General features: G+C 44.8%; 1 protein-coding gene across 1 annotated transcript; it reads right to left on the bottom strand.

Annotated features, from left to right (window-relative positions):
• Nucleotides 1-3,376: 3,376 nt before the first annotated feature.
• Nucleotides 3,377-25,217, bottom strand: LOC115187671 (tumor necrosis factor receptor superfamily member 16-like). The gene is made up of 6 exons (XM_029746661.1): nt 24,641-25,217; nt 9,370-9,502; nt 8,872-9,237; nt 5,420-5,663; nt 5,047-5,189; nt 3,377-4,795 (listed from the first exon to the last, which is right to left on the bottom strand). Exons 1-6 carry the CDS (start codon nt 24,680-24,682, stop codon nt 4,473-4,475), a joined length of 1,251 nt encoding a protein of 416 aa, XP_029602521.1. The 5' UTR covers nt 24,683-25,217; the 3' UTR covers nt 3,377-4,472.
• Between the last annotated feature and the right edge of the window lie 1,229 nt (nt 25,218-26,446).

The raw sequence follows: 26,446 nt of genomic DNA, 5'->3' as shown, positions 1-26,446 counted from the left end.
GCTGCCTGTCCCGGGCCCTGCTAGAGAGAGACGCAGGCCTGCTCTCACTTAGAGCACGGAGTAAAGACAGAGAGAAATCATGAACAGATTTCAGCTGAGAACAGAGTGAGTAGAAGTCCTGGAGGGAGGGACTGGAGGGAGGGAGCAGGAATCTCAAGGAAAGGGAAAGCATATCTTTAAAAATAGTTTGGGTGAAGACTTTTACCTAATACTGTCTCTGCCCCAACCCCTTTAAATACCCTCCTAATACTGTATCTGCCCCAAACCCTTTAAATACCCTTCTAATACTGTATCTGCCCCAAACCCTTTAAATACCCTCCTAATACTGTATCTGCCCCAAACCCTTTAAATACCCTCCTAATACTGTCTCTGCCCCAACCCCTTTAAATACCCTCCTAATACTGTATCTGCCCCAAACCATTTAAATACCCTCCTAATACTGTATCTGCCCCAAACCATTTAAATACCCTCCTAATACTGTATCTGCTCCAAACCCTTTAAATACCCTCCTAATACTGTCTCTACCCCAAACCCTTTAAATACCCTCCTAATACTGTATCTGCCCCAAACCATTTAAATACCCTCCTAATACTGTCTCTACCCCAAACCCTTTAAATACCCTCCTAATACTGTATCTGCCCCAAACCCTTTAAATACCCTCCTAATACTGTCTCTACCCCAAACCATTTAAATACCCTCCTAATACTGTATCTGCCCCAAACCCTTTAAATACCCTCCTAATACTGTCTCTACCCCAAACCATTTAAATACCCTCCTAATACTGTATCTGCCCCAAACCCTTTAAATACCCTCCTAATACTGTATCTGCCCCAAACCATTTAAATACCCTCCTAATACTGTCTCTACCCCAAACCCTTTAAATACCCTCCTAATACTGTATCTGCCCCAAACCCTTTAAATACCCTCCTAATACTGTCTCTACCCCAAACCCTTTAAATACCCTTCTAAATCCAAACCTCTTAACTGTGAGCCATCAAGTGGTTTTATTGAGGAGTATTTAATAAAACTGTCATAAAGAGTTGTATTATGATTCAAGACCAACATGTAATAACTGTAAATTATGACATCTCCATATGTGCCCTTTGATCATTCTGTGGAAAAACGAATTAATTTATTCCTAGTATAAAATTATATTCCTCAGATTCAGCACTAATGGGAGAGTTAAATGGAAGTCTCTTCAGATTCAGCACTAATGGGAGAGTTAAATGGAAGTCTCTTCAGATTCAGCACTAATGGGGAGAGTTCAATGGAAGTCTCCTCAGATTCAGTACTAATGGGGAGAGTTAAATGGAAGTCTCAGATTCAGCACTAATGGGGAGAGTTAAATGGAAGTCTTCAGATTCAGTACTAATGGGGAGAGTTAAATGGAAGTCTCCTCAGATTCAGTACTAATGGGGAGAGTTAAATGGAAGTATCAGATTCAGCACTAATGGAGAGAGTTAAATGGAAGTCTCTTCAGATTCAGTACTAATGGGGAGAGTTACAGTTGAAGTCGGAAGTTTACATACACCTCAGCCAAATACATTTAAACTCAGTTTTTCACAATTCTTGACATTTAATCAGAGTAAAAATCACCACTTTATTTTAAGAATGTGAAATGTCAGAATAATAGTAGAGAGAAATATTTATTTAAGCTTTTATTTCTTTCATCACATTGCCAGTGGGTCAGAAGTTTACATATACTCAATTAATATTTGGTAGCATTGCCTTTAAATTGTTTAACTTGGGTCAAACGTTTCAGGTAGCCTTGAGCCTCACATGCTTCCCACAATAAGTTGGGTGAATTTTGGCCCATTCCTCCTGACAGAGCTGGTGTAACTGAGTCAGGTTTGTAGGCCTCCTTGCTCGCACACGCTTTTTCAGTTCTGCCCACAAATGTTTTATGGAATTGAGGTCAGGGCTTTGTGTTGGCCACTCCAAGACCTTGACTTTGCTGTCCTTAAGCCATTTTCCCACCACTTTGGAAGTATGCTTGGGGTCATTGTCCATTTGGAAGACCCATTTGCGACCAAGCTTTAACTTCCTGACTGATGTCTTGAGATGTTGCTTCAATATATCCACATCATTTTCCTCCCTCATGATGCCATCTATTTTGTGAAGTGCACCAGTCCCTCCTGCAGCAAAGCACTCCCACAACATGATGCTGCCACCCCCGTGCTTCACGGTTGGGATGGTGTTCTTCGGCTTGCAAGCCTCCCCATTTGTCCTCCAAACATAATGATGGTCATTATGGCCAACCACACTATTTCTGTTTCATCAGACCAGAGGACATTTCTCCAAAAAGTAAAAAAGTACAATCTTCGTCCCCATGTGTAGTTGCATACCGTAGAATGTTTTTTATGGGGGTTTTGGAGCAGTGGCTTCTTCCTTGCTAAGCGGCCTTTCAGGTTATGTCGATATAGGACTCGTTTTACTGTGGATATAGATACTTTTGTATCCGTTTCCTCCAGCATCTTCACAAGGTCCTTTGCTGTTGTTCTGGGATTGATTTGCACTTTTCGCACCAAAGTACGTTAATCTCTAGGAGACAGAACATGTCTCCTTTTTAAGCAGTATGACGGCTGCGTGGTCCCATGGTCTTTATACTTGCTTACTATTGTTTGTACAGATGAACGTGGTACCTTCAGGCGTTTGGAAATTGCTCCCAAGGATGAACCAGACTTGTGGAGGTCTACAAATATTTTTCTGAGGTCTTGGCTGATTCCTTTTGATTTTCCCATGATGTCAAGCAAAGAGGCACTGAGTTTGAAGGTAGGCCTTGAAATACATCCACAGGTACACCTCCAATTGACTCAAATGATGTCCGTTTGCCTATCAGAAGCTTCTAAAGCCATGACATCATTTTCTGGAATTTTCCAAGCTGTTTAAAGGCACAATCAACTTAGTGTATGTAAACTTCTGACCCACTAGAATTGTGATACAGTGAATTATAAGTTAAATAATCTGTCTGTAAACAATTGTTGTAAAAATGACTTGTGTCATGCACAAAGTAGATGTCCTAACCGACTTGCCAAAACTATAGTTTGTTAACAAGAAATTTGTGGAGTGGTTGAAAAATGAGTTTTAATGACTCCAACCTAAGTGTATGTAAACTTCCGACTTCAACTGTAAATGGAAGTCTTCCATACTTTCCTCTGACATGACCACATACTTGTTTAATTTATGTTACAAGTCACACCCCTGTTCAGTTAGGTTACTGAGACAAACAAAGACGGCCATTGATTATCTTCAGAATAAACTAGCACAGAGCAGGTAGCTGCTTGCTTTTACGTTCGGGTAGGACTGAAACCACTGTACTTGTCAGAGCATGTAACACAACAAGCTCAGAGAGCACCGTTTGACTCTCACTCACTCACACCTTCAAAAGCATTTATTATATGAAACGACATCTTAGAAAAACACACACCATGACATTAGAATATAGACAAGAATAAGTGACTGATTGTTACATAATGATAATGTTCTGGATAGCCAGCCACACCAGAAACCATGATAGGAGAGAGGCAGTGATTAGCAATGCTGATAGTACATCACTGACTTGAGGCCTCCCAATGTCTTTAAGATGGAGTGGCTAAGGGCTGAGAGAGGGAGAGTGTCATCATGCATGCTACGTTGCCTCAGTCAAAGATGTTTGTGATTGCTCCTTCATGCTTGAAAACCTTTCTAACACTATATTACAATGAATCTATGATCAAATATTTACAATGGTCTTAAAATTCCCGACTGATTGTTAACATGAACAGAATGCCTTTATTTGATAGTTGTAAAGAATGTTCTACAGAGTATCTCATTCCCATGCCTGTTCAGTTAGTTACAGTCAGCTGTTGTGCATCCTCCTCACATTGCAGCAAAACAAATCAGGAAAGAGAGTGGCTCCTTCTGACATTGCTGCAAATAAATAGCCATTCCTAGAACGCTTGGGCAGATTATACACAAGTATGGTAAAAAAAAACAGCTATATATATACTGGAAGAATGGTGGATATACTGTACATTTCCAATAGAGGATGAACCAGTCCAATGAACCAGCAACAACACTTCCACTGTCCTCTTCAGTTCAAATGTCTGAGGCATTATGGGGCCGTCAAGAGTACCGCCCCTGGCATACCATGCCATCCCGCTGGGAGAGAACGAGGGCTGTTTGCCCCATCCATCCTCTCCTAAGTCCACAAGGGTCGTATTCATTAGTACACACCGCAGCAGTATGTTTCGCAACTGAAAACAAAAACAAACATTTCTTATTGGTTCAAGTTCAGGTCGTCACTCCCTGATTCAGTCCGTTTTCCATTCCATTTGGTTCCTAATGAATGCGACCCAGTCTTATCAGGCTCATGAGGAAGGCTCTGTGGCTGCGTGGCACACTACATAGTGCACTACTTTTGACCATTAGCTTACCAGTAGTGCACTATATAGGGAATACGGTGCAATTTGGGACTAAACATGGCTCCCCCCTCAGACCACAGACACCCCCTGGGCAGGGCAGGTGAGGGCGGCAGCCACGTCGGGCCTCTCGATGCGGGCCAGCGCCGAGCACAGAAGTCCCAGAGTGGAGCCCTCCTGCTGGGCCCAGTTGGAGAGAAGGGTGTGTACAGGGGCCTCGCCGTGCCCAAACAGGTCCATCTGCTCGGGCTCGTAGCCCAGCGCGGCCCCCAGGGTCCTCCAGGAGCCTCTGCGGCCCCCGCTCCCCTCCTGGAGCAGACGCTCCACCTCTTCCTGTCTGTGGGGGGGCAGGTTGATGTACAGACGGCTGTCCTGCTTACTGTCCCTCTTACTACCTGGGGGTGGAATACACCACAGACACAGACAGTCACAAGGCCATTCAACAGTTAGAATAGATGAGAAAAGACAATAAGAAAAGCCGTCTGTAAGTTGTTCTGCATAAGAGTGTCTGATAAATGCTAAATGTGCTCTACATTGAGAGAGATTAGAACATGTATTTAACTCGGGCTTCTGTTCTCACTCAAGTAAAAGTGTAGTGCAGTGAAGTGAATTCTGGTGTAGTCTTGTGATGGCTGTTTGTTGTTACCTTTACTTGGTTGGCTATCCTGCAGGCTGTGTGAGTCCAGGAACACGCCGCTGTCACTATGGAGTTTCTCTCCTTCAGGACACGTCCCCAGCTCTGCAGCGCGGGCTTTACTCAACGCCTGCTTCTGCTTATACGACGTCCAGCTGACGAGAGGTGGGAGGAAGCACTTTTACACACGTTACTAAACATAACAGGAACATTTTTATCACAACTATAACAGAAATACATGACGGCAATCGAAAGGTTTGCAAACAATTCTCCACCCCGTCATGCATTTAACAATTGAACAACTCCCTCCAGCCAATGCAATGCTTCAAGTGTGGAGAATCAGGATGCAGCCAATGAGACGGCAGCGTGTCTCCTGTCAACTCACCACTTGTAGGCGACGTAGAGCAGCAGGCCCAGCACCACAGCAGCCAGAACTGATACGTACACCAGGATGTGGTTGCTGCTCCCATCATCCTGAGGGGTGAACCCGGGGGCCCTGGGGGCCGCTCCTCCTCCAGGGGAAGGGCTGGCCTCCTCTCCATCATTCACCAACCCTAACCCAGGCAGGCGAGGAGCGGCCAGAGGGCCGTCAGACTCAGGGGGACGAGACAGGATGTGGAGCTTCTTATCTGTTGGTTGGAGATAGATTGGAGACTGTTGATTAGAGAACCACTGAACCATGAAGGAAACACTAAAGGTAGAAGGGGGCCACTTGACATGTCTGCCCTGTCCTTATCCCTGTCTCAACATATCTGCCCTGTCCTTATCCCTGTCTCAACATATCTGCCCTGTCCTTATACCTGTCTCAACATATCTGCCCTGTCCTTATACCTGTCTCAACATATCCGCCCTGTCCTTATACCTGTCTCAACATATCTGCCCTGTCCTTATACCTGTCTCAACATATCATCCCTGTCCTTGTACCTGTCTCAACATATCCGCCCTGTCCTTATACCTGTCTCAACATATCGGCCCTGTCCTTACCCCTGTCTCAACATATCTGCCCTGTCCTTATACCTGTCTCAACATATCTGCCCTGTCCTTATACCTGTCTCAACATATCTGCCCTGTCCTTATACCTGTCTCAACATATCTGCCCTGTCCTTATACCTGTCTCAACATATCTGCCCTGTCCTTATACCTGTCTCAACATATCTGCCCTGTCCTTATACCTGTCTCAACATATCTGCCCTGTCCCTATCCCTGTCTCAACATATCTGCCCTGTCCTTATACCTGTCTCAACATATCTGCCCTGTCCTTATCCCTGTCTCAACATATCTGCCCTGTCCTTATCCCTGTCTCAACATATCTGCCCTGTCCTTATCCCTGTCTCAACATATCTGCCCTGTCCTTATCCCTGTCTCAACATATCTGCCCTGTCCTTATACCTGTCTCAACATATCTGCCCTGTCCTTATACCTGTCTCAACATATCTGCCCTGTCCTTATACCTGTCTCAACATATCTGCCCTGTCCTTATCCCTGTCTCAACATATCTGCCCTGTCCTTATACCTGTCTCAACATATCTGCCCTGTCCTTATCACTGTCTCAACATATCTGCCCTGTCCTTATACCTGTCTCAGCATATCTGCCCTGTCCTTATCCCTGTCTCAACATATCTGCCCTGTCCTTATCCCTGTCTCAACATATCTGCCCTGTCCTTATCCCTGTCTCAACATCAAATCAAGGGCCTTGACACATCTACCATTGGCACAATGTTTTTTTTGTAATAAGTCAATGACTGTGTATAAAATGTGAGGGCTTTCATACCTACAGTTGATTCAAACACAGTCACACAGACCCACAGTCACACAGTCACAAACAGTGAACATATTTGGTAACACTACCAGCTATCTGAATAATGATCCTGTTGCCAAAATTAATCCAGCAGCAGTAGTCTGTGAGGGCCTGTCAGCTCCCAGCCCCCCCGATCCAGTCAGCTACCAGCCCCCCGATCCAGTCAGCTACCAGCCCCCCCTGACCCAGTCAGCTACCAGACCCTCCCAACCCAGTCAGCTACCAGCCCCCTCTGATCCAGTCAGCTACCAGCCCCCCCGATCCAGTCAGCTACCAGCCCCCCCTGATCCAGTCAGCTACCAGCCCCCCCTGACCCAGTCAGCTACCAGACCCCCCCGACCCAGTCAACTACCAGCCCCCCCTGACCAGTCAACTACCAGCCCCCCCTGACCCAGTCAGCTACCAGACCCCCCCCGACCCAGTCAACTACCAGCCCCCCCTGACCCAGTTAGCTACCAGCCCCCCCCCCTGACCCAGTTAGCTACCAGCCCCCCCGACCCAGTCAGCTACCAGCCCCCCCCGACCCAGTCAGCTACCAGCCCCCCCGACCCAGTTAGCTACCAGACCCCTCTGATCCAGTCAGCTACCAGCCCCCTCTGATCCAGTCAGCTACCAGCCCCCTCTGATCCAGTCAGCTACCAGCCCCCCCAATCCAGTCAGCTACCAGCCCCCCCTGATCCAGTCAGCTACCAGCCCCCCCTGACCCAGTCAGCTCCCAGACCCCCCCGACCCAGTCAGCTACCAGCCCCCCTTGATCCAGTCATCTACCAGCCCCCCCGACCCAGTCAGCTACCAGCCCCCCTTGATCCAGTCATCTACCAGCCCTCCCGACCCAGTCAGCTACCAGCCCCCCCGACCCAGTCAGCTACCAGCCCCCCCTGACCCAGTCAGCTACCAGCCCCCCCGACCCAGTTAGCTACCAGCCCCCCCCGACCCAGTTAGCTACCAACCCCCCCCCCCCCGACCCAGTCAGCTACCAGCCCCCCTTGATCCAGTCATCTACCAGCCCCCCCGACCCAGTCAGCTACCAGCCCCCCCTTGATCCAGTCAGCTACCAGCCCCCTCTGATCCAGTCAGCTACCAGCCCCCCCGACCCAGTCAGCTACCAGCCCCTGACTCAGTCAACCCCCCCTCCTCTTTACCCCTTACTACAGCCCCTGACTCAGTCATGCCCCCCCCCCCCAACCCCTCCTTACTCCTTCTACAGCCAGCCTATTTTAGGATCAAACACGACTGGGGACTCCCCTGACCTCTATCTACACTGTCAGATGGGGTGACCTGTGTGTGTTCAGATGACCAGACTCCTGGGGAGATCCAGGCCACTAGGCCAAGGCTTGGTCATTTGGAGCCAGTGAGGGGTTACCATGTTGGGGTCACCAGTGTGCCAAGGCCCTGGGGTCTGGTGTGGGGATAGTTAGATTGTCCCTCTTAAGAGCTGTCGGCTCCGAGCCATTTGACTGCAGCACTTAAGAGTGTTTTCTCTCTGTTGGACTGTGCTCATGTTTCCTCAAGAGTGTTGCTAAGTGTTCAGATTAGGTGTGGGTACAGGTGTTGGCCACATGTCTCCTCTCTCCCTCTCTCCCCCTCCCTCAAAGGGGCTTTATTGGCATGGGAAACATACTTTGTATATATAGTGTATGTGGACACCCCTTCAAATGAGTGGATTCAGCTATTTCAGTCACACCCGTTGCTGACAACTGTATAAAGCACACAGCAATGCAATCTCCATAGACAAAAATTGGCAGTAGAATGGCCTTACTGAAGAACTCAGTAACTTTCAACGTGGCACCGTCATAGGATGCCACCTTTCCAATAAGTCAGTTCGTCAAATGTCTGCCCTGCTAGAGCTGCCCTGTTAGAGCTGCCCTGCTAGAGCTGCCCTGCTAGAGCTCCCCTGCTAGAGCTGCCCTGTTAGAGCTGCCCTGCTAGAGCTGCCCTGTTAGAGCTGCCCTGCTAGAGCTGCCCTGCTAGAGCTGCCCTGCTAGAGCTGCCCCGGTCAACTTTAAGTCCATACACACACCATACACACAGAGACGCACCCATGCAGAGGGTGTCAGAGTTGAGCTGGCAGGCTCTGATCTCCACCTCAGTGTCAGAGCACTGAGAGCAGGCCTGGCAGGGCTTGATATCACTCTTCTCCTCGGAGAACGTTCCTGGGTGACATGGTTGGCACTGGGTGTTCCCCCGGGCACCACACAGCCTCACCACCCCCTCGCCACGTCCACACATGGTGCAGGCGGCACACAGCCCCGTCACACTCTTCCCATCCCGCCACAGGTAGAAGTGCTGGTCACAATCACAGTGGGTATCCTGGGTGGCGCTGCAGGAGGTCAGCTCTGGGATGCCAGCAGGGCAGCGGGCACAGGGGAGGCACGGGGAGAGACCGTCTGATGGGGAGAACGTTCCTGGAACATACAAGGTATAGGTGATTTGAATGTATCTCACAGTATTATCAATATGTATGTACTATAGTTGTATGTCTACTGGGGGAATGGCATAAGTAACAGCATCTAAACCCTATTGCCTCCATGACTCACCCTCAGGGCAAGGCTGGCACTTGGTGTCCTCCATCCCACACTCTACCTCCACCCCATGGCCTGGAGGACACGGGCTACAGCACTCCCCTGACTGGCTGAACTGCCCACTAACACAGGCATCTCCCAGGGCAACCTGGAAGGAGAAACAAAACAGTTAGCTTAGCATCAATTATCAGATAGATAGTGATTTATTTATCGGTGCTGCAGATGCCAGTGATGAGGGAACTCTTTTATAGATCAAACTGATGAGTGGTAAGTGGTTGACAAGCCAACACATAGATATGTTCAAGACTAGGATGGAAACTATGGTGACAAGCCAACACATAGATATGTTCAAGACTAGGATGGAAACTATGGTGACAAGCCAACACATAGATATGTTCAAGACTAGGATGGAAACTATGGTGACAAGCCAACACATAGATATGCTCAAGACTAGGATGGAAACTATGGTGACAAGCCAATACATAGATATGTTCAAGACTAGGATGGAAACTATGGTGACAAGCCAACACATAGATATGTTCAAGACTAGGATGGAAACTATGGTGACAAGCCAACACATAGATATGCTCAAGACTAGGATGGAAACTATGGTGACAAGCCAATACATAGATATGTTCAAGACTAGGATGGAAACTATGGTGACAAGCCAACACATAGATATGTTCAAGACTAGGATGGAAACTATGGTGACAAGCCAACACATAGATATGTTCAAGACTAGGATGGAAACTATGGTGACAAGCCAACACATAGATATGCTCAAGACTAGGATGGAAACTATGGTGACAAGCCAATACATAGATATGTTCAAGACTAGGATGGAAACTATGGTGACAAGCCAACACATAGATATGTTCAAGACTAGGATGGAAACTATGGTGACAAGCCAACACATAGATATGTTCAAGACTAGGATGGAAACTATGGTGACAAGCCAACACATAGATATGCTCAAGACTAGGATGGAAACTATGGTGACAAGCCAATACATAGATATGTTCAAGACTAGGATGGAAACTATGGTGACAAGCCAATACATAGATATGTTCAAGACTAGGATGGAAACTATGGTGACAAGCCAACACCTAGATATGTTCAAGACTAGGATGGAAACTATGGTGACAAGCCAACACATAGATATGTTCAAGACTAGGATGGAAACTATGGTGACAAGCCAACACATAGATATGTTCAAGACTAGGATGGAAACTATGGTGACAAGCCAACACATAGATATGTTCAAGACTAGGATGGAAACTATGGTGACAAGCCAACACATAGATATGCTCAAGACTAGGATGGAAACTATGGTGACAAGCCAATACATAGATATGTTCAAGACTAGGATGGAAACTATGGTGACAAGCCAATACATAGATATGTTCAAGACTAGGATGGAAACTATGGTGACAAGCCAACACCTAGATATGTTCAAGACTAGGATGGAAACTATGGTGACAAGCCAACACATAGATATGTTCAAGACTAGGATGGAAACTATGGTGACAAGCCAACACATAAATATGTTCAAGACTAGGATGGAAACTATGGTGACAAGCCAACACATAGATATGTTCAAGACTAGGATGGAAACTATGGTGACAAGCCAACACATAAATATGTTCAAGACTAGGATGGAAACTATGGTGACAAGCCAATACAGATATGTTCAAGACTAGGATGGAAACTATGGTGACAAGCCAACACATAGATATGCTCAAGACTAGGATGGAAACTATGGTGACAAGCCAATACATAGATATGTTCAAGACTAGGATGGAAACTATGGTGACAAGCCAATACATAGATATGTTCAAGACTAGGATGGAAACTATGGTGACAAGCCAACACCTAGATATGTTCAAGACTAGGATGGAAACTATGGTGACAAGCCAACACATAAATATGTTCAAGACTAGGATGGAAACTATGGTGACAAGCCAACACATAGATATGTTCAAGACTAGGATGGAAACTATGGTGACAAGCCAACACATAGATATGCTCAAGACTAGGATGGAAACTATGGTGACAAGCCAACACATAGATATGTTCAAGACTAGGATGGAAACTATGGTGACAAGCCAACACATAGATATGTTCAAGACTAGGATGGAAACTATGGTGACAAGCCAACACATAGATATGCTCAAGACTAGGATGGAAACTATGGTGACAAGCCAACACATAGATATGTTCAAGACTAGGATGGAAACTATGGTGACAAGCCAACACATAGATATGTTCAAGACTAGGATGGAAACTATGGTGACAAGCCAACACATAGATATGTTCAAGACTAGGATGGAAACTATGGTGACAAGCTATGTTTGGAGGAGTAAGAGCACAAGCATCTCTCTCAGCTGGTCTTAGTCAAGGCCAGTCCAGTTCCACCAACCAAACACTCAAAAATATGACCTCAATGTTCGTGTAGAAATCAGGAAAACAATTACACACACCCCTTTGCCTGCCTCACCATCGGACGGAAAGAATGGGGAGAAGGTGCGGAGAAGGTGGGCGTATTGAAAATAGTAATTTTTTATGTTTTGATCTGGCTCTGTTTCAGAGTGCTGAGCGCTTATCTTCCCCGGCCGGGTAATGGAGGGGCCAGACTGAGGCGCAGATGGCACCCTATTCCCTATATGGGGCTCTACATTGGACCAGGGTCTATAGGGCTCGCCGGGCTTTGCTCAAAAGTAGTGCACTCTATAGGGAATAGGGTGCCTTTTGGAAGGCAGCCCCAGTGTGTGTTAAACATGAGGGATACATCAGACATTCCTAAGGGCTTATAGAGCCCAGTGCAGCCTAGCAGGAGGGACTGGCTTTAATCAGACTGCCTTTAAATCAGACTGCCTTTAAATCAGACTGGCTTTTAATCAGACTGGCTTTTAATCAGACTGGCTTTAATCAGACTGGCTTTAAATCAGACTGGCTTTAAATCAGACTGGCTTTAAATCAGACTGGCTTTAAATCAGACTGGCTTTAATCAGACTGCCTTTAATCAGACTGCCTTTAATCAGACTGCCTTTAAATCAGACTACCTTTAAATCAGACTGCCTTTAAATCAGACTGGCTTTAAATCCGACTGGCTTTAATCAGACTGGCTTTAGACCCATGGAAAGAGTAAAACAAAGGAGAAGGAAAACACTGAGACATGAGGAAGAAGGAAGGAGTAGAAAGGGCTTCCTCCCTCCCACATTGACACATTCCACATGGGTGTGAATGACATTATAGTCACAATGTGTGTGTGTGTCTCTTGTCCTCAGACACAGTGAGGGGTGGGAGGAAGGGAGGGAGGGTGAGGAGGAGGGGAGACCGTTGTAGCCCCAGGCGGCTGTGTCAGTTAGCCCCCGCAGCCCAGCATGTGTGTCTGTTTTGAGGGGGCCTTTGATGTCCCCCCCCAGCCCTGCAGGTGTGTGTGTGTGTGTGTGTGTGTGTGTGTGTGTGTGTGTGTGTGTCGCTCCCTCCCGCCCGCCCCTCACTCTAAGAACAAGAGATTTACACACACACACTCCTCCCCCTCCCCCCATCAAGGCCCTCCTCTAAAGCAGTCAGGCATCTGAAACATGCCCATGTTGAGGGCTGATTGACCCACTAGCCATTATCCCTGGAGCCTGAGGGAAGACAGGAACTAACAGATGTCTAACAACTAACCTCCTGCTAACAGCTAAACAACCCTCTGATTTCTCCCCGACTCACTCCCAAATGGCACCCTATTCCCTTTATAGTACACTACTTTTAACCAGGGCCAATAGGGCTCTGGTCAAAAGTAGTGCACTACGTAGGGAATAGGGTGCCATTTGGGAGAAACCGCTGTCTCCGATGTCTGCTCCAAGAAGCAGCTTGTGTCAACATGTGGAGCCTCCAACGAGCCCAACACACACAGGAACCAACGCACACACACACAAACACAAACGGTGTCACACACATGCACGCACACAAACACACAAATGGGAATGCACACATGAACGCACGCAAACACACACACACCATGCCAGTGGTCAGATGATGCGGATGCTACGCTACAGGACTGTTTTGCTAGCACAGACTGGAATATGTTCCGCAATTCATCCAATGGCATTGAGGAGTATACCACCACAGTTACCGGCTTCATTAATAAGTGCATCTGCGACGTCGTCCCCACAGTGACCGTACATATAGCCCAACCAGAAGCCATGGATTACAGGCAACATCCGCACCTAGCTAAAGGCTAAAGCTGCCACTTTCAAGAAGCAGGACACTAATCCGGACGCTTATAAAAAAATCCTGCTATTCCCTCAGACGAACCATCAAACAGGCAAAGTGTCAATACAGGACAAAGATCGAATACTACACTGACTCTGGTGCTCGTCGGATGTGGCAGGGCATACAAACTATTATGGACTACAAAGGGAAACCCAGTCACGAGCTGCCCAGTGATGCGAGCCTACCAGATGAGCTAAATGCCTTTTATGCTCGCTTCGAGGCAAGCAACACTTAAGCATGCATGAGAGCACCAGCTGTTCCGGACGACTGTGTGATCACGTTCTCCGTAGTCGATGTGAGCAAGAACTTTAAACAGATCAACATTCACAAGGCCGCGGGACCAGAAAGATTACCAGGATGTGTACTCAGAGCATGTGCGGACCAAAGGGCAAGTGTCTTCACTGACATTTTCAAGCTCCCCCTGGCCGAGTGTGTAATACCTACATGTTTCAAACAAACCACCATAGTCCCTGTGCCCATGAAAGCGAAAGGTAACCTGCCTAAATGACTACTGCTCCGTAGTGCTCACGTCGGTAGCCATGAAGTGGTTTGAAAGGCTGGTCATGGCGCACATCAAAATCTTCATCCCAGAAACCCTAGACCCACTCCAATTCGCATACCACCCCAACAGATCCACAGATGACACAATCTCAATTGCACTCCACACTGCCCTTTCACACCTGGACAAAAACAACATCTATGTGAGAATGCTGTTCATTGACTACAGCTCAGCGTTCAACACCATAGTGCCCACAAAGCTCATCACTAAGCTAAGGACCCTGGGACTAAACACCTACCTCTGCAACTGGATCCTGGACTTCCTGACAGGCCGCCTCCAGGTGGTAAGGTTAAGCAACAACACATCTGCCACGCTGATCCTCAACACGGGTGCCCCTTAGTCGTGCTTGCTTAGTCCCCTCGTGTTCACCCACGACTGCGTCGCCAAGAACGACTCCAACACCATCATTAAGTTTGCTGACGACACAACAGTGGAAGGCTTGATCGCAGACAACGATGAGACAGCCTATAGGGAGGTGGTCAGAGACCTGGCAATTTGGTGCCAGGACTACAACCTCTCCCTCAACGTGAGCAAGACAAAAGGAGATGATAGCGGACTACAGGAAAAGGAGGGCCGAACATGGCCCCATTCACGTCGACGGGGCTGTAGTGGAGCGGGTCGAGAGTTTCAAGTTCCTTGGTGTCCACATCACCAACAACTAACATGGTCCAAACACACCAAGATAGTTGTGAAGAGGGCACGACAAAACCTTATCCCCCTGACCGGTTGAATCACCGCCTGGTATGTTAACTGCTCGGCATCTGACTGTAAGGTGCTACAGAGGGTAGTGCGTATGACCCAGTACATCACTGGGGCCAAGCTTACTGCCATCCAGTACCTATATGCTAGATGGTGTCAGAGGAAGGCCCAAAAAATGGTCAAAAACTCCAGTCACACAATTCATAGACTGGTGTCTCTGCTACCTCACAGAAAGCTGTACCGGAGCGCCAAGTCTAGGTCCAAAAGGCTCCTTAACAGCTTCTACCCACAAGCCATAAGACTGCTGAACAATTAATCAAATGGCTACCCGGACTATTACATTGATCCATTTGTTTTTACACTGCTGCTACTTACTGTTTATTATCTATACATAGTCACTTTACCCCTACCTACATGTACAAATGACCTTCACTAACCTGTACCCCTTACTGTTTATTATCTATACATAGTCACTTTACCCCTACCTACATGTACAAATAACCTCCACTAACCTGTACCCCTTACTGTTTATTATCTATACATAGTCACTTTACCCCTACCTACATGTACAAATGACCTCCACTAACCCCTTACTGTTTATTATCTATACATAGTCACTTTACCCCTACCTACATGTACAAATGACCTCCACTAACCCCTTACTGTTTATTATCTATACATAGTCACTTTACCCCTACCTACATGTACAAATGACCTCCACTAACCCCTTACTGTTTATTATCTATACATAGTCACTTTACCCCTACCTACATGTACAAATGACCTACACTAACTTGAACCCCTGCACATTGACTGTATATAGCCTCGTTATTGTTATTTTATTGTGTTACTTTTAATTGAATAAAACATTTTTACTTTAGTTTATTTAGTAAATATAACACTATTTTTTTAACTGCATTGTTGGTTAAGGGTTTGTAAGTAAGCATTCCACTGTAAGGTGAAATACCTGTTGTATTCGGCCAATATGACAAATAACATTTGATTTGATTTGATCATTCCAGTCACAAAACTGCACTGAAACAATTCCACCACTAGAAAGAGAACATCTTTGAAGGGAAGGAGGGCACGTTTCATGCCAAGAAAAACAGCACAGAGGTTTTATTGCACCACTATTTGAGGAGCCAGACAGCATGTGAACCTCAGCTAGCACAGATCTGCAGTATCAGGGTGATGGGAGCTCAGTTTCAACAGGTATTCATCTCAGTGATCACATGAGCTTCTACAGTGAGCTGTGGTTGTCTTATCACTGTGATGTGTGGTTGTCTTATCACTGTGATGTGTGGTTGTCTTATCGCTGTGATGTGTGGTTGTCTTATCGCTGTGATGTGTGGTTGTCTTATCGCTGTGATGTGTGGTTGTCTTATCGCTGTGATGTGTGGTTGTCTTATCACTGTGATGTGTGGTTGTCTTATCACTGTGATGTGTGGTTGTCTTATCACTGTGATATGTGGTTGTCTTATCACTGTGATGTGTGGTTGTCTTATCGCTGTGATGTGTGGTTGTCTTATCGCTGTGATGTGTGGTTGTCTTATCGCTGTGATGTGTGGTTGTCTTATCGCTGTGATGTGTGGTTGTCTTATCGCTGTGATGTGTGGTTGTCTTATCGCTGTGATGTGTGGTTGTCTTATCGCTGTGATGTGTGGTTGTCTTATCGCTGTGATGTGTGGTTGTCTTATCACTGTGATGTGTGGTTGTCTTATCGCTGTGATGTGTGGTTGTTCTTCCTACCTTAGTTGAATGAACTGTCTGTAAATGCCTCTGGATAAGAGTGTCTGCTAAATGACTACTGACTGTAAATCCCTCTGGATAAGAGTGTCTGCTAAATGACTACTGACTGTAAATCCCTCTGGATAAGAGTGTCTGCTAAATGACTACTGACTGTAAATCCCTCTGGATAAGAGTGTCTGCTAAATGACTACTGACTGTAAATCCCTCTGGATAAGAGTGTCTGCTAAATGACTACTGACTGTAAATCCCTCTGGATAAGAGTGTCTGCTAAATGACTACTGACTGTAAATCCCTCTGGATAAGAGTGTCTGCTAAATGACAGAAAATGTAAATGTGAGAATGGCCCATCACAGTGAGTTATGTGAGAAGAGCTTGGCTAATGGCTTGTAGTCTTTTTCAATGGCCGTGTATTTAGCCTGTGTCCCAAATGACACCCTATTCCCTATGTAGTGGACTTGTTTTGATCAGAGTCCTATAGGGTTCCATTTGGAATGCACAAGCCTTGTCACGAACCAGGCTCCCCTAAAACGGGAAGCCTGGGGAAGTTCCATGGCAGAAATCAGCTAAAGAGGGGTCGGAACCCGGAATCAGTGACACCTCACAACATGTCAAACCAATCCAATGCCTTGCTTGGGCGGAGCTCCAAAAGGTGCTCACCAGATTAGTGCCGTAGGAGCAACAGTGAGGACAACAACATTTCAACAAAACAAGCACTGGTGACAAAACATTTTACAATGTTTACAGCACGCTGGTTTACAAAACATTTTTGAATGTTTACAGCACGCTGGTTTTCACAGCATTTTAGAATGTTTACAGCACGCTGGTTTTCACAGCATTTTAGAATGTTTACAGCACGCTGGTTTTCACAGCATTTTAGAATGTTTACAGCACGCTGGTTTTCACAGCATTTTAGAATGTTTACAGCACGCTGGTTTTCACAGCATTTTAGAATGTTTACAGCACGCTGGTTTTCACAGCATTTTAGAATGTTTACAGGACGCTGGTTTTCACAGCATTTTAGAATGTTTACAGCACGCTGGTTTTCTAAACATTTTAGAATGTTTACAGCACACTGGTTTTCACAGCATTTTAGAATGTTTACAGCACGCTGGTTTTCACTGCATTTTAGAATGTTTACAGCACACTGGTTTTCACAGCATTTTAGAATGTTTACAGCACGCTGGTTTTCACAGCATTTTAGAATGTTTACAGCACGCTGGTTTTTACAGCATTTTAGAATGTTTACAGCACGCTGGTTTTTACAGCATTTTAGAATGATTACAGCACGCTGGTTTTCACAGCATTTTAGAATGTTTACAGCACGCTGGTTTTCACAGCATTTTAGAATGTTTACAGCACGCTGGTTTTCACAGCATTTTAGAATGATTACAGCACCCTGGTTTTCACAGCATTTTAGAATGTTTACAGCACGCTGGTTTTTACAGCATTTTAGAATGATTACAGCACGCTGGTTTTCACAGCATTTCTCTGTTGTTTCCAGATGAGCTAAAGCTGCAGTAAGAGGGGAGAAATGGTCTCCAATGCTGGCCATATCAATATTTTTCTGTTGTAAGTTTCTGAAGGGATATTTGGCTATAAAAGCTAGCACAAGAGACAAGAAGTAGCTAGCCATAATGAGGTTAATTTTGAGAAAGGTCAGCTAAGCTACCTAGGTATGACTACCTTCCTAGCTACTAGCTACAAAAATGTCTCTCACAATTATAAAGCCAACAACATTTTTATAAAAACAGCATATTATTGACTTAAAATGCTAGCTGTGTTAGCCAAGTTGCTAGCTTAGCGAAGGTCAGTGATACATTGAGCAACCATGTACTGTCTATCTATGGGAACAACTGCAATCATTTTGCAAGCAACATTCCTAAAATGAATGAAATAAATGAACCTCATAAAATGTTACCTGTAATGCTCAGCTCCTGTAGCCTAACTGTCATCTAAAAAAGGTCATACTGTACCTAAATTACAAGGGTTGGATTTGCACTAAACTATTTTATATTTCAGCACTTAAAAGGCATGTACATAATCTGGTGTACATTGTCTACTGGTATCATTTTAAACTGGGAACGTACAGCGCCTTCAGAAAGTATTCACACCCCATGACTTTTTCCACATTTTGTTGTTTTACAGCCTGAATATAAAATGGATTACATTCAGATTTTGTGTAACTCACCTAAACAAAATACCCCATAATGTCTTGAGTCAATAAGTATTTAACTCCTTTGTTATGACAAGCCTCAATAAGTTCAGGAGTAAACATTTACTTAACAAGTCACATAATAAGTTGCATGGACTCACTCTGTGTGCAATAATAGTGTTTAACATGATTTTGAATGACTACCTCATCTCTGTACCCCACACATACAATTACCCATCCACTGAATTATAAATATTTGTGGCAGTGATGCTGTCTGGTAGCATCTCCAACTGCTGCTTCATCATGCTATAGACCAGAAACTGTCAACATACACACACACACACACACACACACACACACACACACACACACACACACACACACACACACACACACACACACACACACACAGGAGAGAAAGTCCAGACAGGGTCCACTCCAGCTCTACTTTGCTCTGCAGAGCCAGACCCATTGGCATTTCCTCTTGTGCTGACCAAATATAGAGTTAAATATTCCCCTCTGTGCACCAGTTCGTGTGTGTGTGTGTGTGTGTGTGTGTGTGTGTGTGTGTGTGTGTGTGTGTGTGTGTGTGTGTGTGTGTGTGTGTGTGTGTGTGTGTGTGTGTGTGTGTGTGTGTGTGTATAAACATCCACACTGCCCGTGGCTTAATGACCACAGTAATCAGGACTGGGACTAACAGAGCTCCGATTTATGGACCTCAGAGGGAATGTGTGACCTGTGTAAAATCTCTCCGTACTCGCCTACTGAACAGGAATAGGCAGTTCAGAAAGTCAACATGAAAAGTCAGCCGATTTGCATATGACATCAGAGTGGAATCTTGTTCCAAAAACGTGCTGACTTGTTAGAATTTTGATGAACTATATTAGAATCATTGTGTACGGTTCTGTTTTATGCTAGCTTATATAAACTATTTTCAGACTGTTATATGCTAGCTTATATAAACTATTTTCAGACTGTTATATGCTAGCTTATATAAACTATTTTCAGACTGTTATATGCTAGCTTATATAAACTATTTTCAGACTGTTATATGCTAGCTTATATAAACTATTTTCAGACTGTTATATGCTAGCTTATATAAACTATTTTCAGACTGTTATATGCTAGCTTATATAAACTATTTGACTGTTATATGCTAGCTTATATAAACTATTTTCAGACTGTTATATGCTAGCTTATATAAACTATTTTCAGACTGTTATATACTAGCTTATATAAACTATTTTCAGACTGTTATATGCTAGCTTATATAAACTATTTTCAGACTGTTATATGCTAGCTTATATAAACTATTTTCAGACTGTTTTATGCTAGCTTATATAAACTATTTTCAGACTGTTTTATGCTAGCTTATATAAACTATTTTCAGACTGTTATATGCTAGCTTATATAAACTATTTGACTGTTATATGCTAGCTTATATAAACTATTTTCAGACTGTTATATGCTAGCTTATATAAACTATTTTCAGACTTATATGCTAGCTTATATAAACTATTTTCAGACTGTTATATGCTAGCTTATATAAACTACTTCAGACTGTTATATGCTAGCTTATATAAACTATTTTCAGACTGTTATATGCTAGCTTATATAAACTATTTTCAGACTTTTATATGCTAGCTTATATAAACTATTTTCAGACTGTTATATGCTAGCTTATATAAACTATTTTCAGACTGTTATATGCTAGCTTATATAAACTATTTTCAGACTGTTATATGCTAGCTTATATAAACTATTTTCAGACTGTTATATGCTAGCTTATATAAACTATTTTCAGACTGTTATATGCTAGCTTATATAAACTATTTTCAGACTGTTATATGCTAGCTTATATAAACTATTTTCAGACTGTTATATGCTAGCTTATATAAACTATTTTCAGACTGTTATATGCTAGCTTATATAAACTATTTTCAGACTGTTATATGCTAGCTTATATAAACTATTTTCAGACTGTTATATGCTAGCTTATATAAACTATTTTCAGACTGTTATATGCTAGCTTATATAAACTATTTTCAGACTGTTTTATGCTAGCTTATATAAACTATTTTCAGACTGTTATATGCTAGCTTATATAAACTATTTGACTGTTATATGCTAGCTTATATAAACTATTTTCAGACTGTTATATGCTAGCTTATATAAACTATTTTCAGACTGTTATATGCTAGCTTATATAAACTATTTGACTGTTATATGCTAGCTTATATAAACTATTTTCAGACTGTTATATGCTAGCTTATATAAACTATTTTCAGACTGTTATGTGGTAGCTCAGGACTTGCATATATACAGAGGCAAGCAGCCTACACAGTCGACACCTCCTTGGCTCAAGGAGCTTGAGAAAAGAGAGCACACAGACCTGATCTGTCTGCTCCAGGGCCGCTGGAGAGAGTTGAGGGGCTGCAGTTGCTCTCTCCACTTCAGTAGTAGAGGACTTGATTCCCTGGTGAGAGGAGACCACCATGGAGCCCTATCTGCTTTCAAAAGGGGCTATGAACTCCACGGCTGTCACAGTCACTCCGTCAACACACACACAAGCAACGCACACACACACACACACACAAAAGGTGTGCGTACACACAGAAGCATATGTACACACAGAAGTGCACGTACACTCATAAGCGTGCAGTCACCCACGCGTGAGCATTCATGCACACACACTCCCTAAAGAAGCCCTTGGGCCTTTTTGCAGTGCGATCCCATTTGACATGATGTTTGACTCCTTGGCTGCAGCAGCCTTTCCACGTGAGAGTGATGAACACATGAAAGGGTGGGGAGCCCCAGGAGGCAGGGCTCTCCCTCTGCACTGACACTGACCTTCCCACCCTGGGGTCAGCAGCATGGTGTCACCACCTCCACCCTGACCCTCACACCCTGTGGTCAGCAGCATGGTGTCACCACCTCCACCCTGACCCTGACCCTCACACCCTGTGGTCAGCAGCATGGTGTCACCACCTCCACCCTGACCCTGACCCTGACACCCTGGGGACAGCAGCATGGTGTCACCACCTCCGCCCTGACCCTCACACCCTGGGGTCAGCAGCATGGTGTCACCACCTCCACCCTGACCCTGACCCTCACACCCTGTGGTCAGCAGCATGGTGTCACCACCTCCACCCTGACCCTGACCCTCACACCCTGGGGTCAGCAGCATGGTGTCACCACCTCCACCCTGACCCTGACCCTCACACCCTGGGGTCAGCAGCGTGGTGTCACCACCTCCACCCTGACCCTGACCCTCACACCCTGGGGTCAGCAGCATGGTGTCACCACCTCCACCCTGACCCTCACACCCTGGGGTCAGCAGCGTGGTGTCACCACCTCCACCCTGACCCTCACACCCTGGGGTCAGCAGCATGGTGTCACCACCTCCACCCTGACCCTCACACCCTGGGGAAAGCAGCATGGTGTCACCACCTCCACCCTGACCCTCACACCCTGGGGTCAGCAGCATGGTGTCACCACCTCCATCCTAACCCTCACACTCTGGGGGCAGCAGCATGGTGTCACCACCTCCATCCTAACCCTCACACCCTGGGGACAGCAGCGTGGTGTCACCACCTCCACTCTGGGGACAGCAGCGTGGTGTCACCACCTCCACCCTGGGGACAGCAGCGTGGTGTCACCACCTCCACTCTGGGGACAGCAACGTGGTGTCACCACCTCCACTCTGGGGACAGCAACGTGGTGTCAGCACCTCCACTCTGGGGACAGCAACGTGGTGTCACCACCTCCACCCTGGGGACAGCAGCGTGGTGTCACCACCTCCACCCTGGGGACAGCAGCGTGGTGTCACCACCTCCACCCTGGGGACAGCAGCGTGGTGTCACCACCTCCACTCTGGGGGCAGCAGCATGGTGTCACCACCTTCACACTGACACCTCCAGCAGATAGAAGAACAGGAGATGTAGATAGAGGTCCTGTAGTGCACTATATAGGGAATAGGGTGTCATTTGGGATGCAAATAATTGCCTCCATGACTCATTATCTGGGCAAGTCTGGCCAAAATCTGGACCTATCGGCCCTGGTCAAAAGTAGTGCACTATATAGGGAATAGGGTGCCATTTGGGAAGCAGTGCACTATATACGCAATAGGGTGCCATTTTGGGACGTACACACTAAGGCAGAGGGATGGGTAGGGAGGGTGGAGCTAGATCTGCTTGCCTGTCTGATTGGTCCATGATTTTAATCTGCACACGGATTACTGTCATCAGCAGTAGCAGGTCATCTTTAAAAAGTCAACGTTTGGAATCTGGAACTTTTTTTGTTTGTTGTTGAACCATGTTTTGTTCCAGTCAGGGAATATGCTGAGCTTTCCATCTCCTCCTAACAGTATGACAACCTACTGGATACCAATAGCCATGCTTGTCTGCTTGTCTGTCTGCAATTTATTATTAAAGTTCTCAAAATGCTGACTTACTCTCTCAAAGATGTCGCTGTGGGAAAGCAAAGCGGTGGTTGGGAGTTCAAGTGAAAACCATTCAGAAAACTGCTTAGCGTCTAAATGGAAATTACATTTACTGTTCTGTTACAAACAGGGTCGCCCTTCTCTCGCCACAGACTGAGAGAAATGATCATTTCTTTGCTCCGGATATCCAGACCGCAGCAATAGTTTTACTCATGACGCATTTCTACCAGGAATTGCCGCAAGGAAGGACTATGGCACTATCTATGAATTGTAATAGAGTTTGGTAATGTCACAGAGAACCTTGGACAATCAAACCACTAACATTAGTGGGCCGTGTGATTCAACGACAAGTATAATGATCTTTAATACATTCAGGTTTAAAAAAACATTCATATTAAGCAGAGAAAACTCATTGGAGAAGTTCACCAAAAAATATATATTTTTTTTAAATGTTCAAACAAACCTCTGTGATAGAAACAAAGGTGTGTTTTGGGGAAGCCAAACGTTGTTTTCCATTTAAACTGAACGTTTGTTGATATTAACCCCTCATTAAACAGATAAATATCTTTCCAGGGTCACACGAATGCAGAGTGTATAAAGATCTGATGGAGTTTTATCTCCAGTGCTTTGATCTTGAAGAAAGGGTTAGGCCCTGGGAACATGACAAGACATGAGCTGCTGCCTCTCCTCTCCTCTACAGGCCCTCAGGTCTGTTGGACTTGAAAGGAGATGGAGTGTCAAATTGTCCTGTTCTCCAGCTGTGGAAAGGATTATTTTGACACTTTGATCTGTACAGATCAAATCTCTCACTTTAACTACCTGCATTAACGTTTAAATGACACATAGTAATAATACAGCCTACATCTTATCAATTAGTAAGAAAGATAAAAGACAGAGTTTATCTCTGAGTAAAAGCAGGAGAGTTGTAGATAATGACAATATGTCACATTCTGTAGCTATACAGAGGATTGTAAATGTAGAGTGAGAAGTGGACTACAATACAATGTAACACAATCAAGATGCAAGGCATCTAATCATCCCCAGCTTCCAATGGGCTCATTCATCCCCCTCCTCTCCCCTGTAACTATTCCCCAGGTCGTTGCTGTAAATGAGAACGTGTTCTCAGTCAACTGACCTGGTAAAATAAGGGTTAAATAAAATACATGCATGTATTTACAATGTAGCGCGTGCGTAATGCCAACATAGTTTAGAATGTAGCGAAAAACATTAACTTTATGCAGATTGGCTAAATAGTGAATTCACCTCATGTAGGACAGTAATGTGCGTTACTATACATCGCACTGTCAGCAGAAAACAACAGGGAATTGATCTGTTCATGTATTACTGGACTGTAGCCTGTGAGATATATTAGTGAGTTCCAGCCTATGTCTATCAGGAATAGGAGCGACATGACACTTACCTTTACGAGCAGAAAAAGTGTGCAGACCCAAAGCGCGTCCATGTCACAGTTCTTCGCCGATGGAAAATCCCGTACAATGAGTTGGCTATACCCCTTCAAAAGTCTTTGGGACCAAAGAAGGCTTCAATAGCCTCCTCCGTGAGACGTAACGCAGGTAAATGCCAAAAAAGCGCAGCTAGGTTCCTAAAAACTATTCGCAGCTGTCAAGAAACCACTGAAAGTAACAAGAACACGGCCAAATGAGAGCATTTTTTAAAACTGCATCAAAGTATCCTACACATACAGTGGAAGAAAAATTGCCCCAAAACTCAATAGCAAGTCCGAGTGCCGCTTCTCTTCAGTGAAATCAACTGCCATGAAAGAAAACGTCAGGAAAACAGTAAACATCCTCTTCTTTAGGTTACACACAATCTACTTTTACTGTAGACCGTTTCTTTGTTACATTCCCTACAGTTGAGTCACACTTCAATCCTTTTTGGCATGTCCCTCTTGCAGAGTGTGAGTCTGAAGCGCAGCGTTTTGGCCCCTAGATCTTCAAGCGCTTGGTTCACTTTCAACGCCTACATCTCTCTACCACTGGAGCCCGGGTCCTCGCTTTGTGATTGGCTGATACGCGACGGCAATAAACACATTGAAGTGATATTCAAATGAGATGAAACTTGATACACTGTAATAAATAAAGGAGATACGTTCCGGAAGATGCCTTAAGGATCTGTTTAAAGAATGGAAGTTGGGACTTTGATGTAACCTGGGCTGTATTTTGCGGTCTTCATTTTTAAACCCCCGGTTATTTTTCCAGGGGGTTACAGAAATTAATATTTTGTGGCTAATATTCTCCGTCACACTTTATTAACATTAATAACACAAATAATAGCCTATATTTTTAGTATATATGTAAATAAGCACCTGCTTATAAAATGATATGATGTATATAAATGACATAGGATAATTAAGATATCAATGTATAATATTGTAACCTAGCAGTTGTAATACCGGTAAGTAGGCTAAACTCTACTGTAATAGACTATTGAAGCACAAACACGGATATTTAGCTTAGTCCTAAATAATGTCAGGGCTATTTAATTAATGTACTATTTGTAAGTCGCTTTGGATAACAGCTTCTGCTAATGACTAAAATATACATGTAAAAGCCCAGACATTATTTAAACTGTTTTCAAATATTCAGGGAAGGCATATGGTATAGCCTCTATATTTTTGGTTTTTGGACAAGCTGCCTCTATGCATAACTTATTTCAGGTACTTCTTCATTTTAGTAGTCTAGAAAGTAGTCTCCCACAGTAGCCTATTGTTACATCCCAAATGGCACCCTATTCCCTATCTAGTGCCCTGCTCAAATGTAGTGCACTAGATAGGGAATAGGGTGCCATTGGGACATTACAACAGTAGCCTAGCAGAGTTGTAACATATCAGTGACCTTCTCTGTTGATTGTTCTCTCCTGGCTGTCTCTTCTCTTCTGTCTCTCTCTCTCCAGCAGCCAGACAGTCTTTGAAGTGCTACTACTATTGTGTCTGAGAGACGTCTCCATTTGTCCCCCTCTGAAGTCCCAGGACCCCATGTGGTGCCTTCTTAACTATTTACAAGGTGTGTCATTCACTCAATGTTTGTCTTATAAATCCTTTTGAATCATTTAAAAGATCTAACATGAACTTGAAAAGCTGCTACTTTCGGCATGCCTGGGTCACGCCCATAAAATGGATGACCTCTGATTCTAACTAATAGGCCTATTAAATAGCCCAGACATTATTTAGGCCAAAGCTAAATATCAGTGATATGTCCTTCAACAT

Source organism: Salmo trutta, unplaced genomic scaffold, assembly GCF_901001165.1.
Source record: "Salmo trutta unplaced genomic scaffold, fSalTru1.1, whole genome shotgun sequence".
In the NCBI taxonomy this organism is placed as follows: Eukaryota; Metazoa; Chordata; class Actinopteri; order Salmoniformes; family Salmonidae; genus Salmo; species Salmo trutta.
This window is presented reverse-complemented; position numbering and strand designations above follow the sequence as displayed.

Excerpts from the sequence above, each read along its gene's own strand:
- LOC115187671 (XM_029746661.1), bottom strand. The coding sequence starts at position 24,682 with ATGGACGCGCTTTGGGTCTGCACACTTTTTCTGCTCGTAAAG. Across the intron at positions 9,503-24,640 it reads CACTTTTTCTGCTCGTAAAG|GTTGCCCTGGGAGATGCCTG; the intron begins GTAAGTGTCATG and ends TTCTCCTTCCAG. Across the intron at positions 5,190-5,419 it reads CTCTACGTCGCCTACAAGTG|CTGGACGTCGTATAAGCAGA; the intron begins GTGAGTTGACAG and ends ACCTCTCGTCAG.